This window comes from Xylaria bambusicola (assembly GCF_022495145.1).
Source record: "Xylaria bambusicola strain CBS 139988 unplaced genomic scaffold F5B22scaffold_24, whole genome shotgun sequence".
Lineage (NCBI taxonomy): Eukaryota > Fungi > Ascomycota > Sordariomycetes > Xylariales > Xylariaceae > Xylaria > Xylaria bambusicola.
Window position 1 is genome coordinate 117,314 of NW_025953577.1, and position 11,719 is coordinate 129,032.

General features: G+C 47.9%; 2 protein-coding genes across 2 annotated transcripts; one reads left to right on the forward strand and one right to left on the reverse strand.

Moving 5' to 3' along the window:
- Positions 1–3,625: 3,625 nt before the first annotated feature.
- F5B22DRAFT_207992 (SNF2 family N-terminal domain-containing protein) lies at positions 3,626–7,335 on the reverse strand. Its single transcript, XM_047969654.1, has 2 exons — positions 7,028–7,335; positions 3,626–6,967 (listed from the first exon to the last, which is right to left on the reverse strand). The coding sequence occupies exons 1-2, from the start codon at positions 7,030–7,032 to the stop codon at positions 3,685–3,687; spliced, it is 3,288 nt and encodes a 1,095-aa protein (XP_047830212.1). The 5' UTR covers positions 7,033–7,335; the 3' UTR covers positions 3,626–3,684.
- Positions 7,336–9,573: 2,238 nt separating this feature from the next.
- F5B22DRAFT_608888 (uncharacterized protein) lies at positions 9,574–11,668 on the forward strand. Its single transcript, XM_047975103.1, has 2 exons — positions 9,574–9,839; positions 9,982–11,668. Exons 1-2 carry the CDS (start codon positions 9,676–9,678, stop codon positions 11,276–11,278), a joined length of 1,461 nt encoding a protein of 486 aa, XP_047830213.1. The 5' UTR covers positions 9,574–9,675; the 3' UTR covers positions 11,279–11,668.
- Positions 11,669–11,719: the final 51 nt, after the last annotated feature.

Here is an 11,719-nt window from a genome sequence, read left to right on the forward strand (position 1 = left end):
CATGAAAGAGCGCCTGAGATATCATGAACATTAAAAGGTTCAGCGGAAGGGTGGTAAATGCTAGTTACACATAACTTCACAATACGATATCTTTACCTAAAGAGTGGGAGGTAATCAAGACAATTTCAACCCAAGTGGCCAGCCTCCAACCGAAACTCTCCTTCTCCATCGTGTGGTCCTGAGATTCTGTAGTTAGAGCTTCAATACCCGAGTTCTACATACAGATTAAAACAAAACTTAGAATCGTATCAGCAGATTCCAATCGACGGGCCGTGATAGAAGTCGATATTAGAGGATATGCAAATTTCATGGAATTGCAAATAACGGAAAGATATATCTTAAGGGAGGGGGTTGTTCAACACTATATGCGATGACCAGATAGCTTGAATCACTTGACTAGATCTCCGTAAAGTCGAAGCACTCAATTAATTGTTTGCACGGAACTTAATCTGCGATACATATGCTTCAGGCGAACTACTGCCCGAGCTTTTACCCGAGCTAGGCAGCTGAAGCCATGCCAACAACTCATCGGGTCCTTCATTGTGGTAATCCGCCTTGCGTAGGAAAGGCCCATGAGGCTGTGGCACGAATGAGCGAGCGTCGTGAGCCGTCCGGCAATTACTCTGTTTTTCTGCGCACGACGTGGAATCTTTGCCCTCGAGAGCCCATATCCCCAGCAGATTCCACGACGGATCTTCATGAACACCCCGCTTGGGGCGCCATGGATAAGGGCTCTCCTGGAAAAACTACTCCTCTATGGGCACGTGTGTCTCGGGCTGTATACTCCGTTCTGGCGTGGTAGTCTCTCGACGGTAGCCGGAGCTCGACTTTTGTCCTGTAATGACAAACCATGGGAAGATTGGTCTGGAAGAGAGCTGATTTTCTTGGTAGTGGCTACGCTAGCGTAAGAGTACTCTCTATTTGCGTAGGTTGAGCCCTGCTTTATAGTAGTTCTAGAAGTCCTCCTAGTAGGTTTCCAGGAGCTTTTCATATCATCAACCGGGAATATGGGAGAAAATGCGAGACTTTCTCTTATTGGTGCTCAAGTCATGTAGACCACAGCGGTCTCCATCGAGTACGTAGAAGACGAACGGCCTCCACCCAGCGAAATATCCTTTTTCTTTTGATGGCTTCGTTGCTGCATTGAAGAAGAAGAGCTCTCCGAAATTAACGTAGTCGGGCACTACCATTGCCTCGAGAAATCCGATAGCCATGCTTCTTATATGGTGATGGCGCAAGATACCCTATCCTCAGGGACAGTGACATTGGAATAATTAGTAGAGGTAAAATCAGGGAAATGTGGACGATAGATTTCTCTTAGCATGTCATTTTGGGGAGTTATGGAGAACAAGCCTTGTGATTCACGAGTGTTGGATATGGATTTAACGACTAAGTGTTATATAGAACTGAATTTAGTGTAGGTATACAGGCCCGACAGCTACTTGGAGCATCTTCAGTGGGCATCTACAAGTCAAGCTTTGAGAGATAGAAATAATATACAGTGAATCACCTCCGAGCTCGAGATGAATAGGTCATGTCAGTCTCTACAAGGTTACGTGAGATACTTGATGTTCTGCTATTCACTCTTGATATCTGTGGAGGACGAAGCTTTGAACAATTCATTCCAGAGACCCCAAAACATAATCCCCTCCTACAGCACTACGACTGGAATAATGCTTCTACAATCCAGTTGGCAAGGTCCTTGGAGTACCCCTTACGAAAGCCTTTAGCCCCTTTGCCAGATTTCGTAGTGGCGACCAACCATTTTTGGGTCAATACCTCCATATACTGAAAATAGTAATACAGCCATTGATCGTGGAGAATAAGAATTGTAATTCGTACAAGTATATGATGGCTTCAATGGAATCGGTCATATTCACCCCCTGAATAGCTTTAACGGGGTCCAGTGTTGATTAAACAGTCTATCAGCCCCTAACTACCTCCTGCCAAATATCCAACCTAGTATCCTCTGCTAACATATCTGTCTGGCTGTATCAGACTCTATATTACGCATGACTTGGCCGCCTGATGTTGTACTATTAGGGGGAGAAGGGGCTTGGGAAAGAATCGTTACTCAAGGCATCCCATTCTCGTTACAACATATATAAGGTTCAATAAGCCAAGTTACTCAATCATTGAAATCAATTGAATATCAACGTACGATTGATTCGGGTTTCAGACTTGAGACATACGCCCTATAAATCGTCACCCCCCAAAAGAACATAACATATCTATCCTTGTAATAGGTCCATATGGCATTACTAGCTTGCCATTCATTACAACACACTCATTCTACTTAAGCAATGAATGGTCAACTCGAAAGAATTTTCTTTCTAGTCCCGTGCTAACCGTCCAAAGAGAAACAAGATATTAATGCGAAATGAAAGCTCCCATTTGTTGACCAAGCTGTGCCATCATTGCTCTAGTTTAGATATCTCCACCTCCAGGGACCAGGTCCCAAGCAGACGGCCGAGATAGTCGAGATACTTGCCGTTTTCTTCCCACGTTGCTTTAGACGATCGTGCCTAAGTAGGTATTATGTGCAGGATCCCGAGACATCCTTGATGCCTAACATTCCCTCAGCCTTGCACTGCACACCTCCAACCCAACCATTAGCGAGGACGGAGGTTATCCCTCGCCAATAGTCATCGAGATATATCGAGCGTCGTAAGCGTGAGAAAGGAAAAGATACATCAACATGTGCTACCGTTGATTGGGTCCGAGGCTACCTATCCTGCAATGTATACGCAGGATCTGTTCGCTTAGCGGCCCTACAGCTGGGATAAGTGCAGGCAGTATCTATCTTCCCTACTGTAAGTCGATGACATGGAACCCTTGCTTCGCAGCAACATAACACCCTGGTACCTGGTCGTCGTCGTCGATTCCGCCCTAAAAGAGGGTGCGCCACACCGTTATCTCGGAGTATCGCGATTATCAAGCGCCCCCCTCGCTTACTCCTCCTCCCCGCGGGCGCGGCCCGCGAGCCGGTACCGTAAGGATCGAAAGGAAAGCGCCACAGGCGCAATAGCGCGAACGGGCATTCAGGAGCAATGCAACTACACATCAGCTCGCAAGAGGTCCTACATCTCCTATGTGTATGTGTGTGTGACTATCCAGCTTGATACAGGAGGTGTTGCATAAAATCTTGCGATGTCCAAGACAAGATACCCATCAGCCGTTCCTTAAAATAGACAGATAGGGAGGGAGCGGATACACGGATACGGAGACCTATTGGTAATAAGGAAGGGAAGAGGTGTGTACCGGACTCTACAGTTGCACCGGTGTTTCGAAAGAATCAAAGAGGGTATAATAGCAGTTACACTTCTTGTCTATGGATCGTGCTTACGGGTTGTGCTTATGGGTAAGGTAGTATCATGTTTGGACATGGGGGAGAAACAAGTATCGTGAAGGTATTGCAAGCTGCAAGCCTTGTGTATTGTATCGAGGAAAAATCTACTGTCATACGAAAATTCAAAACCACAAATAAGCATTCCTATACCCATGTCCCCTTGACCATCCCTCTTACCCTTGTAGACGCAACCGTAGACCCAGACCCCTTTCATTGATTGACCCGATTCCCTAGACGCCGTTTCCAACTAGCGGCTGTGTACACCGTCACGTCGTAACCCCATAACACCTTGCGTTCCGTCGTTACATCATGCAAACAGTAGATCTTGGGGTTGTTCACCACCGACGTCCCCAAACCTCGCTTTCCTGGTTACGCTGCGGCTTCGACGAGCTACCCCGCATGCTCTGTCGGCTTGATGAGGCATCGCTAGCGACGCTGACGAGACTATTGTCGGCTGAGTCAAGATCACGATTTTTGCTGCTGTCGTGGTCTTCCCGACGACGACTACCACCACTACTCATGTGCTTGAAGAGGTCAAGCATCTCTTTCAAGCCAAGCTTGAGCGACTCCTTCTTGGCACCGCTCTCGATGGCCGTTTCAGCGAGCAGCCTCTTCTTCTCTTGGAGCTCTAGAATACGTTCCTCGACTGTGTTCTCAACTGTGAGCTTGTACACGATAACATCCACGGTCTGTGTGAGGCGATGCACTCGATCAATGGCTTGTTCCTCAACGAAGGGGTTCCAGAAAGGTTCGAGGATAACGACACGTGACGCAGCAGTAAGATTCAGACCCAGTGCGCCGCATCGTAGTGAGCAAAGCAACACGCGCGTGCTCTTATCATTGCGCAGGCTATGAAGCGATGCCTCGCGCGCGTCGTTCTTCATCCCACCATCGTACCGTACATACTTGAGACCCTCCTTGCGAAGGAAAGGCTCGACAAGGTCCAACATTGATGTGAACTGCGAGAAAACGATAAACTTGTGTTCTTGAACTTCCTTGTGAAGGATTGTTATCAGTTGGCGGATCTTGGCTGAGGCAAGTACATGTGGCACTTGCTGGCGTTTATCCTGCTGACCACGGAAGAAAGAACTCTCGGTATCTGAGTCGTCGTATAGTTCTGACTCGGAAATACCTTCATCACTCACAGAGTCTGATTCATTATCAGATTCCGTGTCAGCATCGCTCCCCTCATCGGTCTGTTCGGATGCTTGGGAGGGTTTTTGTGAAAGCCGAGCGTGCATGGCTGTAACCGACCCAAGATCGCCGTCGTCCGAACCTGAGTCTTCTATGGCTCTTTTCAGATCTTCGGGCTTTGTATCCTCCCCATCATCAACGATGAAACTATTCAAACGACTGCCTCCTTGTGATTCCTCTTCCTCGGAATCTTCGGTATTGATCGTCTCGCCTTCACCCTCGGCATTTTCATCATCAGTGCCGCCAGCTTTGCCTAAGCGAAGCGATCCTTGCTCATCGCCAGAAACAACCCATTCGCCTTCCTCTTCTTCTTCATCGGAATCGATGATAGCGCGCCGATTCCTAGGTCTTCGTTTGACGAACGTCTCGGCTTCGGCTTGCTCCATTTTAGGCTCCTTTTTCGCGGCCTTCTGGTTTTTCTTGGTCTTCTTTTTGTTTCTGGTTCTCACTTTGGGTGTCTTCAAATCACCACCCTCTTCGTGGTGTTTGAAGTACTCCAGGTCCTCGAAGCATGCTTTGCATTTGTCGGTACCCGCCTGACGATGTTCTCCGTCGAGGTCCCAGCCACAGATTTCGCAATGCTTAGCCTGAACATCGAGCCCACCGAGCAAGTCCGCCAGAGCATCGACGTCTGCATCGTTCTTCTTCGGCCGAGTTTCCTCCGATAGTGCATCTTTGTCTTTCTCTAACTTGCCTTCTACTAATTTTGGGTGGTTGCATGCTTGCCTGAGTCGCAACAAAAGTACCAAAGCGCTGGCATAATTTACCTTAACACGCATCATTGCTTCTAGGCTCTTATCTGTCCGCTGCTCCAGGCGGTCATAGAACCGTCGCTCGGCAGGGGCAAACTGAGCAGCAATAGCCACGACTTTGCGTTCTGTGACCTTAAAGCTAGATGTTGCGCTCTTGTCACCGGCACTTTCACTTGGCCCTGTGCTAAGAGCTCCGTCCTGTTTTAGAATGTCCTTGGTCCTGCGTTTCATGAAGCATTGCAATACACTGTGTAATCGCTTGATGGCAATATGGCCCTTGCCGTTCTTCATTGGTAGATCAAAGTGATCCTTCCACTCGCGCAGGTCGTCGTAGGGTTTGATGCGCAAAAACTTGACCAAGCTCTGTAGCTCATCCAGGTTATTCTGTATTGGTGTGCCACTCAAGCACCATCGATATACACTTCGCAGCTCGTAGCAGGCTTTTGTAGCTTTGGCATTTCTGTTTTTGATGGTATGTGCTTCGTCAAGAATGACCCGGTACCAATGTAAGCCAAAGCATCCTGCTTTTACACTACCATTACAGTGGTTATGTTCCGAGACAAGAATTTGGTAGGTAGTGATGACAACATCGTATCGACGAAGGTCCTCGAAGCTTTTGGTGCGCTGGGGTCCATGGTGAACAAGAACTTTAAGTCTGTGGGAGTCTTCAACTTTTTCTTTCAGTTCAGCTTCCCACTGTCTGATCAAGGCCAGGGGTGCAACCACTAGAGTCGTCTTCTCGACGCCGGGGTGCTTATCAGTTGGCTTCGAGTTCGTGAGAATCAGTGATATAGACTGTAATGTTTTCCCGAGACCCATATCATCAGCCAGAAGGCCACCTTTAGGCACTCTGCCCTTCTTAACGGGGCCGAGCTCTCGATTCTTCATCCATTCAACTCCTTCGATCTGATGAGGCAGGAGTCGAACTTTGAGCCCTTCAATCCGAGCCTTGTCTTCGGTAATTTGGTCCTTTGGAAGCTTTTCATCATCGTCCTCCAAAGAGCCCTCCAGGAGAGCTTTGATATCGGCTGCGGCTTTCTTTGGGTCCACGTACTCAGCAAAGACACCCGGTTGGCTGTAGTTGGAAATAGTGCCACGATCCGCCAATGTTATAGGATTACTGGCCGAACCGACCGGGCCAGGCACCGAAGCAAACATGGGATTTGAGGAAGGCTTCTTGTCCTTGAAGGAAGGCTGGAGCGGGCCGTTTATTCGTTGTGGACGATGGTGTTCTGGACGGTTCTTCGGCTGGACGAACAAGTTTGCGTATTTGTCATCCATACTGCCTCCCGAGTAAACTCTTTCCTTCACCGCGGGGCGGGGGAGAGAAAACGAGTTGGAGGGGTTGGCGAAGCCTGGTGTATTTGAGGCGGGAGGAACGCCAGACCGTTCCTTCCTCGAGGCGACAGGCTGTACGCCGGCGGCACCATTTGATTCGTTGGTTCCCCAAGGGCGGAAGGGCGCCTTGGGCGGTGCTTGTTCCTGCACCATAGTGAGGGGGAATCGACTCTGTGAAACAAGGCAGAAGTCGGTGAAGGGTTGGCGAGGTACCTTGTCGAGGCAACTGTAGGTATCAAGCTTGCCGCTGCTGTCCTGGGATATGTGGTGGATAGGTGGATCGGTCGAAGTTAGGTTGTTCCTCGGCTGAAAGCTATAAATGTCGCCTGGTTTCCTGTTGCCTCCCTCGATTAGTCGGGATCTGACACGGTGAAGGTTAGGGCAACCTACCTACCGCATGAGGGGAGATGAGTCTACACGGAACAGCAGTAGCACATCACAGCAGGTGAGACATATGTGTGTGTTATTTGTAGAGTATCGATGAATGAGGTGGCTGGCATTATTTTGACCTGAGGAAGACAGTTTGTGGCATTTCGAGGTTGTTTGTTGGTTCAACTTGGTTGGTAGATGTTTACAACGATGACACGCACTTTGACCGGCCAACGGGGTTTGTGCAAGTGCGGTACGAAGTACCTACCTAAAGCACCCTCGTGCACAGCTGAATTTGAGTGTGGCGCTTGATGTGGCCAAGACCAGATCCCGTTCACATGTTAAATGTATCCCCAAGTACCTAATTAAGCAGTTACCTATCGAGAACTGCGTGCCGTCCTTACAGTGTAAAAGTAATAACAGGTTGTAATAAATACTGTATTTGCGGCCGCCAGCGTGGCAGTCACAGAGCCTAAGTACCCATCATGTCCCTAAGGCCCCTGTAATACAAGGCGTCGCATACCTACTTAAGTACTTACTGTAAGCGCGCCCAGCTTAAGTAGAGGTTCTTCACACAGTTGTGACTCGTGACTCGTGAGTTACATCCTTTACATCCTGGTACCTAGATCAGACTAGGTAGATAAAGTAACCTGGTTACCTACTTACACCATTACCAAGTCCATGTCTACCTTGCGATGATCAGCCGCCGATCATTTCAAGAACATTACCTGAAGTAGGCGTTGTGTTGTACCCTGATGTGACATCTCAGTTAAGGTAGTCGAGTAGTGTACATACCTACTACCTCTGCATACATGCATCATGTATCTTGTGCGTGACCCCGCACCTCGATACGCTACCTACCTACATAGTAGGTATCTACTGATAATTGCCTATCTTATCGTTCTGTTTTCTATCCTGGGTTGCCTCCCTCGCTTGGTTGAAGCGCTTAAAGCAGCACTATTACGGTCAGGGTCACGGAGTAGCTCTCGTGAGTGCGTATAAGTATGCTTAAGTAGTTGATATAAAGAAAGAAGACAAGAAGAAGAAGAATATACTAGGTAGTCTAGTAGTTGGCCGGATAGACGGCTATGCATCTCCCGTACATGGGTCTTCGGTTGAGAATGGTAGAGATTAGGTACCTATTAGTAAGTATGTACCTACCTACGTGCCTATAAGTTTTGTTGAGGAACACGACACGGCGACACATTGAACAACGCAGCAAACGAGGTGATGATTGATCGTATATACACATGTATACAATTTATATACACGCCTGCAGCGCCCAATCGTATTTGTAGTGGCCAACGACTCCAACTCGGACAAGACGCCTTGCCACCTATTGAAACGGCACATGTACACTACCTACACCACGCACACTCGTACATGGCGTTGTTACCAGGATGTGGTGCACTGATGGATCTGATCAGTCATACTAGGTACACTAAACTACCATGTACGGGTTTGTGGTTTGTCATATTACTTACTATGTAAATGACCAATGTCTCACCTCAATCTGTACCGACAGAGTCTGAGTAGGTATTTTGTCATTTGTTTTAAGTAACGGCCGAGACAGACTGGTCCCCTTCGAATAACTAATCAACTAAGTAGCTTCGGCCTGCAGCTTTAGCACCTCCTAGGTACCTATACACTTTGTGCCTCCTAATTATGTAACCTTGGTGCCTACATACTTAATCCATCATGAACTTCAGTCTGTGAGCTACATATATACTCCCCTACACCACTTGGCTCTACTATACTACCGGTACACTACCTACAGTAGGTTAGATTAGGTGTTATTGTATTATTTACCGGATTCCTGGCTCTGTGCGGTATTATACTATCTTAACTAGGAGGAGGCCTGCGCAGCCATAGCTCGCTTGGCTGGGTCTGTGTCCCCTTGCCTTATAGTCCTAGTCTTGAACAACCCCTGTGCCATGCCGGCTTACACATCCCATCGAGCCATTGAGCTGCACGGAATCGTCGACGGTACCTGGTCTAGGATCCATCCAGAGCCGATGCGACTGGCCGTCGATTGCGCCCCCAGCCAGATTCATCCAACATAATCCCATGCTACCCTGAATCTGCTTGTACTACCTTCCTACCTATACGGCGACCGATATATCTTTCTACCCTCGTCTACCGGCCCAAGCATGGATCCAGCGTCAATATATCTATCTTCCTGTGTTGTATGCCGTCTCACCATCGCACTCCATACGTACCACCCTCCTCCATTTACATGTATAAGCCGACAGCAGTCAACCGGGTTCCTTTATACACCACACAAGCCCACATTCTTACACCGTGATATACGTACCTACCATACCATCTATATGTGCACGCGAGCTGATGTTGCGTCTCGTCTTCAGCCTCCATAGTAACGTCACATTGTCAATCTTAAATCACTAGTCTTCTCCAAAGTTCTTTGGTGCTTTTTTCCCCATCGTCATGGGCACCAGTCGTCCTAAGGATGGCTGGGCCACAGCGAGCGATTGGGCCAACCATCGGTCATTGATCACAACTCTCTATAGAGACCAGAATAAGACATTGAAAGATACTATGAGAATCATGGAGGAAAAATATAACTTTTTTGCAACGTAAGTTGAGCTATTGCGCACTTTGTGTTTCCTCATTATGCCCATTGGTTACTGACATGGCCCTGTCACAAGTGTGCGCATGTACAAGGCGCGCTTCCAGCAGTGGGAAATTGAGAAGAAGATAAAGGCTGAGGACGCCGTGGAGATATTTCGCCAGCAGACAGCTCGGGCGAATGTAGGCAAGCCCTCTGTCGTTTACATAAGAGGCCGCAAGATCAGTCCGGACCGGCTTCAACGATATCGGTACGTACTTAATGTCTCACATCTTTGTCCCCTGACTTCATACTTCTCCTTTCTTCATGTTGCTCTCCTCATGTGTAGATGGGCCACAAGTTATCAATCACTACAATGCTGGGTGAAATATTGGGCTCATCACTCTACACAGATATCGCGCAGCAGCTATGGTCTTGGAACAGATTCTTGTCGTAGAAAAGGGAACGAACACCTCTCGAACCACAATGGCACCAGAATCGTCTCATATTATCTGCCGGACGCCTTCACCTACCCCTGAAGCTTCCCCGTCTCTTTCTCCGCAACTCGACGACCCCACAGATTTCAAGGTCCCACATGACTGTATGAACATCTTGAGGGGTTATATCACAGGCTCAGTCGAGGCTGGGGCATGGCGGATTACACCCACAGCTCCGGTGCCTGATGCCTTCACTTGGGCACACTACATTGCGACGTCGCAAGGTCTCATTGCTCATAATCGAACACGAGAAGGTTTCGATCTGCTTAACCTCTGTCTCGAGCAATACAAATCTCACTTAAGGAACCCTGACCCATTCTTTTGGCTTGCAACTTATAAGGCAGCTCTTTTGCTTGGATCTAGGAACACACAAATGGGTGACATGTTCATCAAATATGCTTCGGAACTCACCTCAATCCTACTACCACCCAGCCACCCTTTCAATCGCGTTTGGTCGCGAATCAAGTTAACTGGCCTACAAGGTCTCCAGCAACATGCGACAGCATTATTTGAATCTTATCTAAGTGTGTGGAAAGAACAAGTTGGTCTGTTACCTAACGATCAGAACAGCTTAGTGCAGATGGCGTTTGTGTTCATCCAACTCCAATGCAGCGGGATGCTATCTCACCCTTTCGGGAGGGAAGCGTTGGCAGCTATGATGGCGGCTCTCTCAAACTCGGTCTCTGGTCAATTCCTGCTCCAGGAGGCGAGGTTTAGAATGGCGTGTTTATTCCTTGAACAGGGGAGACTTAGTGAAGCAGACACATGGATAGGACAAATATTCGAGTGGATAGACTCGGTGCAAGACTCTAGCGGCGATGAATTCGACCATCTACGGTGTAAGTGTCTTTGGATACTATTCGAGATCAAGGATCGGGAAGGGGACATCGATCAAGCGACGCAGATAGGCCGTAGTCTCGTTGACTTCTGCTATGCGGTCTATGGGCCGACTCACTTGCAAACCATCGACGCCATTTCGGCGTTGGAGAGTTTTTATACTCGCAATAACAACCACAGCGCTGCTCAGGAAGTAGGCTCCTGGTTTAATGAATGTTGGGATATATTCTCCGCAGCCGCGCAAAAGACACAAGGGTTTCCTCACACGATACAGCAGCCGTGGCTGCATCGATGTATCGAATTGGAAGAAGACCAAAGATTAATCCAACAGGTGGTTGATCTACTAGAACAGAGCTCTTGGTTAGAGGAATCATGACATCATCAGAAATATACTCAAACGGTGATTGTCTCGGGCCTTTCTCACATACTCGACAGGGTTTGGTCAATGTTGAGGCTTATTATCGCCATCATTTCAAGATATCTACGGTGGCTTTTGCTACCAACCATTCGTCGGCCACAACACTACCTAGCATGGCGATATCTAGCCGGTAGTAACACACAACAGGTACAGATATAATGTCCGTTATTACATTAGGTTAAGATTATTGAAAAAATTCAACCGATCGAGTTCCGAATCACTTTCGACAAGACTACTATGACGCAAATGCCACCAGTCACTTGTATACTCACTAGTACGTTCCTCCAGAATGAGGGGCTACTCGTAGACTAAATTCACCTTGTGAGATAAAGAATAAAAAGATCTCGCCATTAATAAAATGCATTGGCTCTCATGACTATATTGCTATGTGCTACTTCC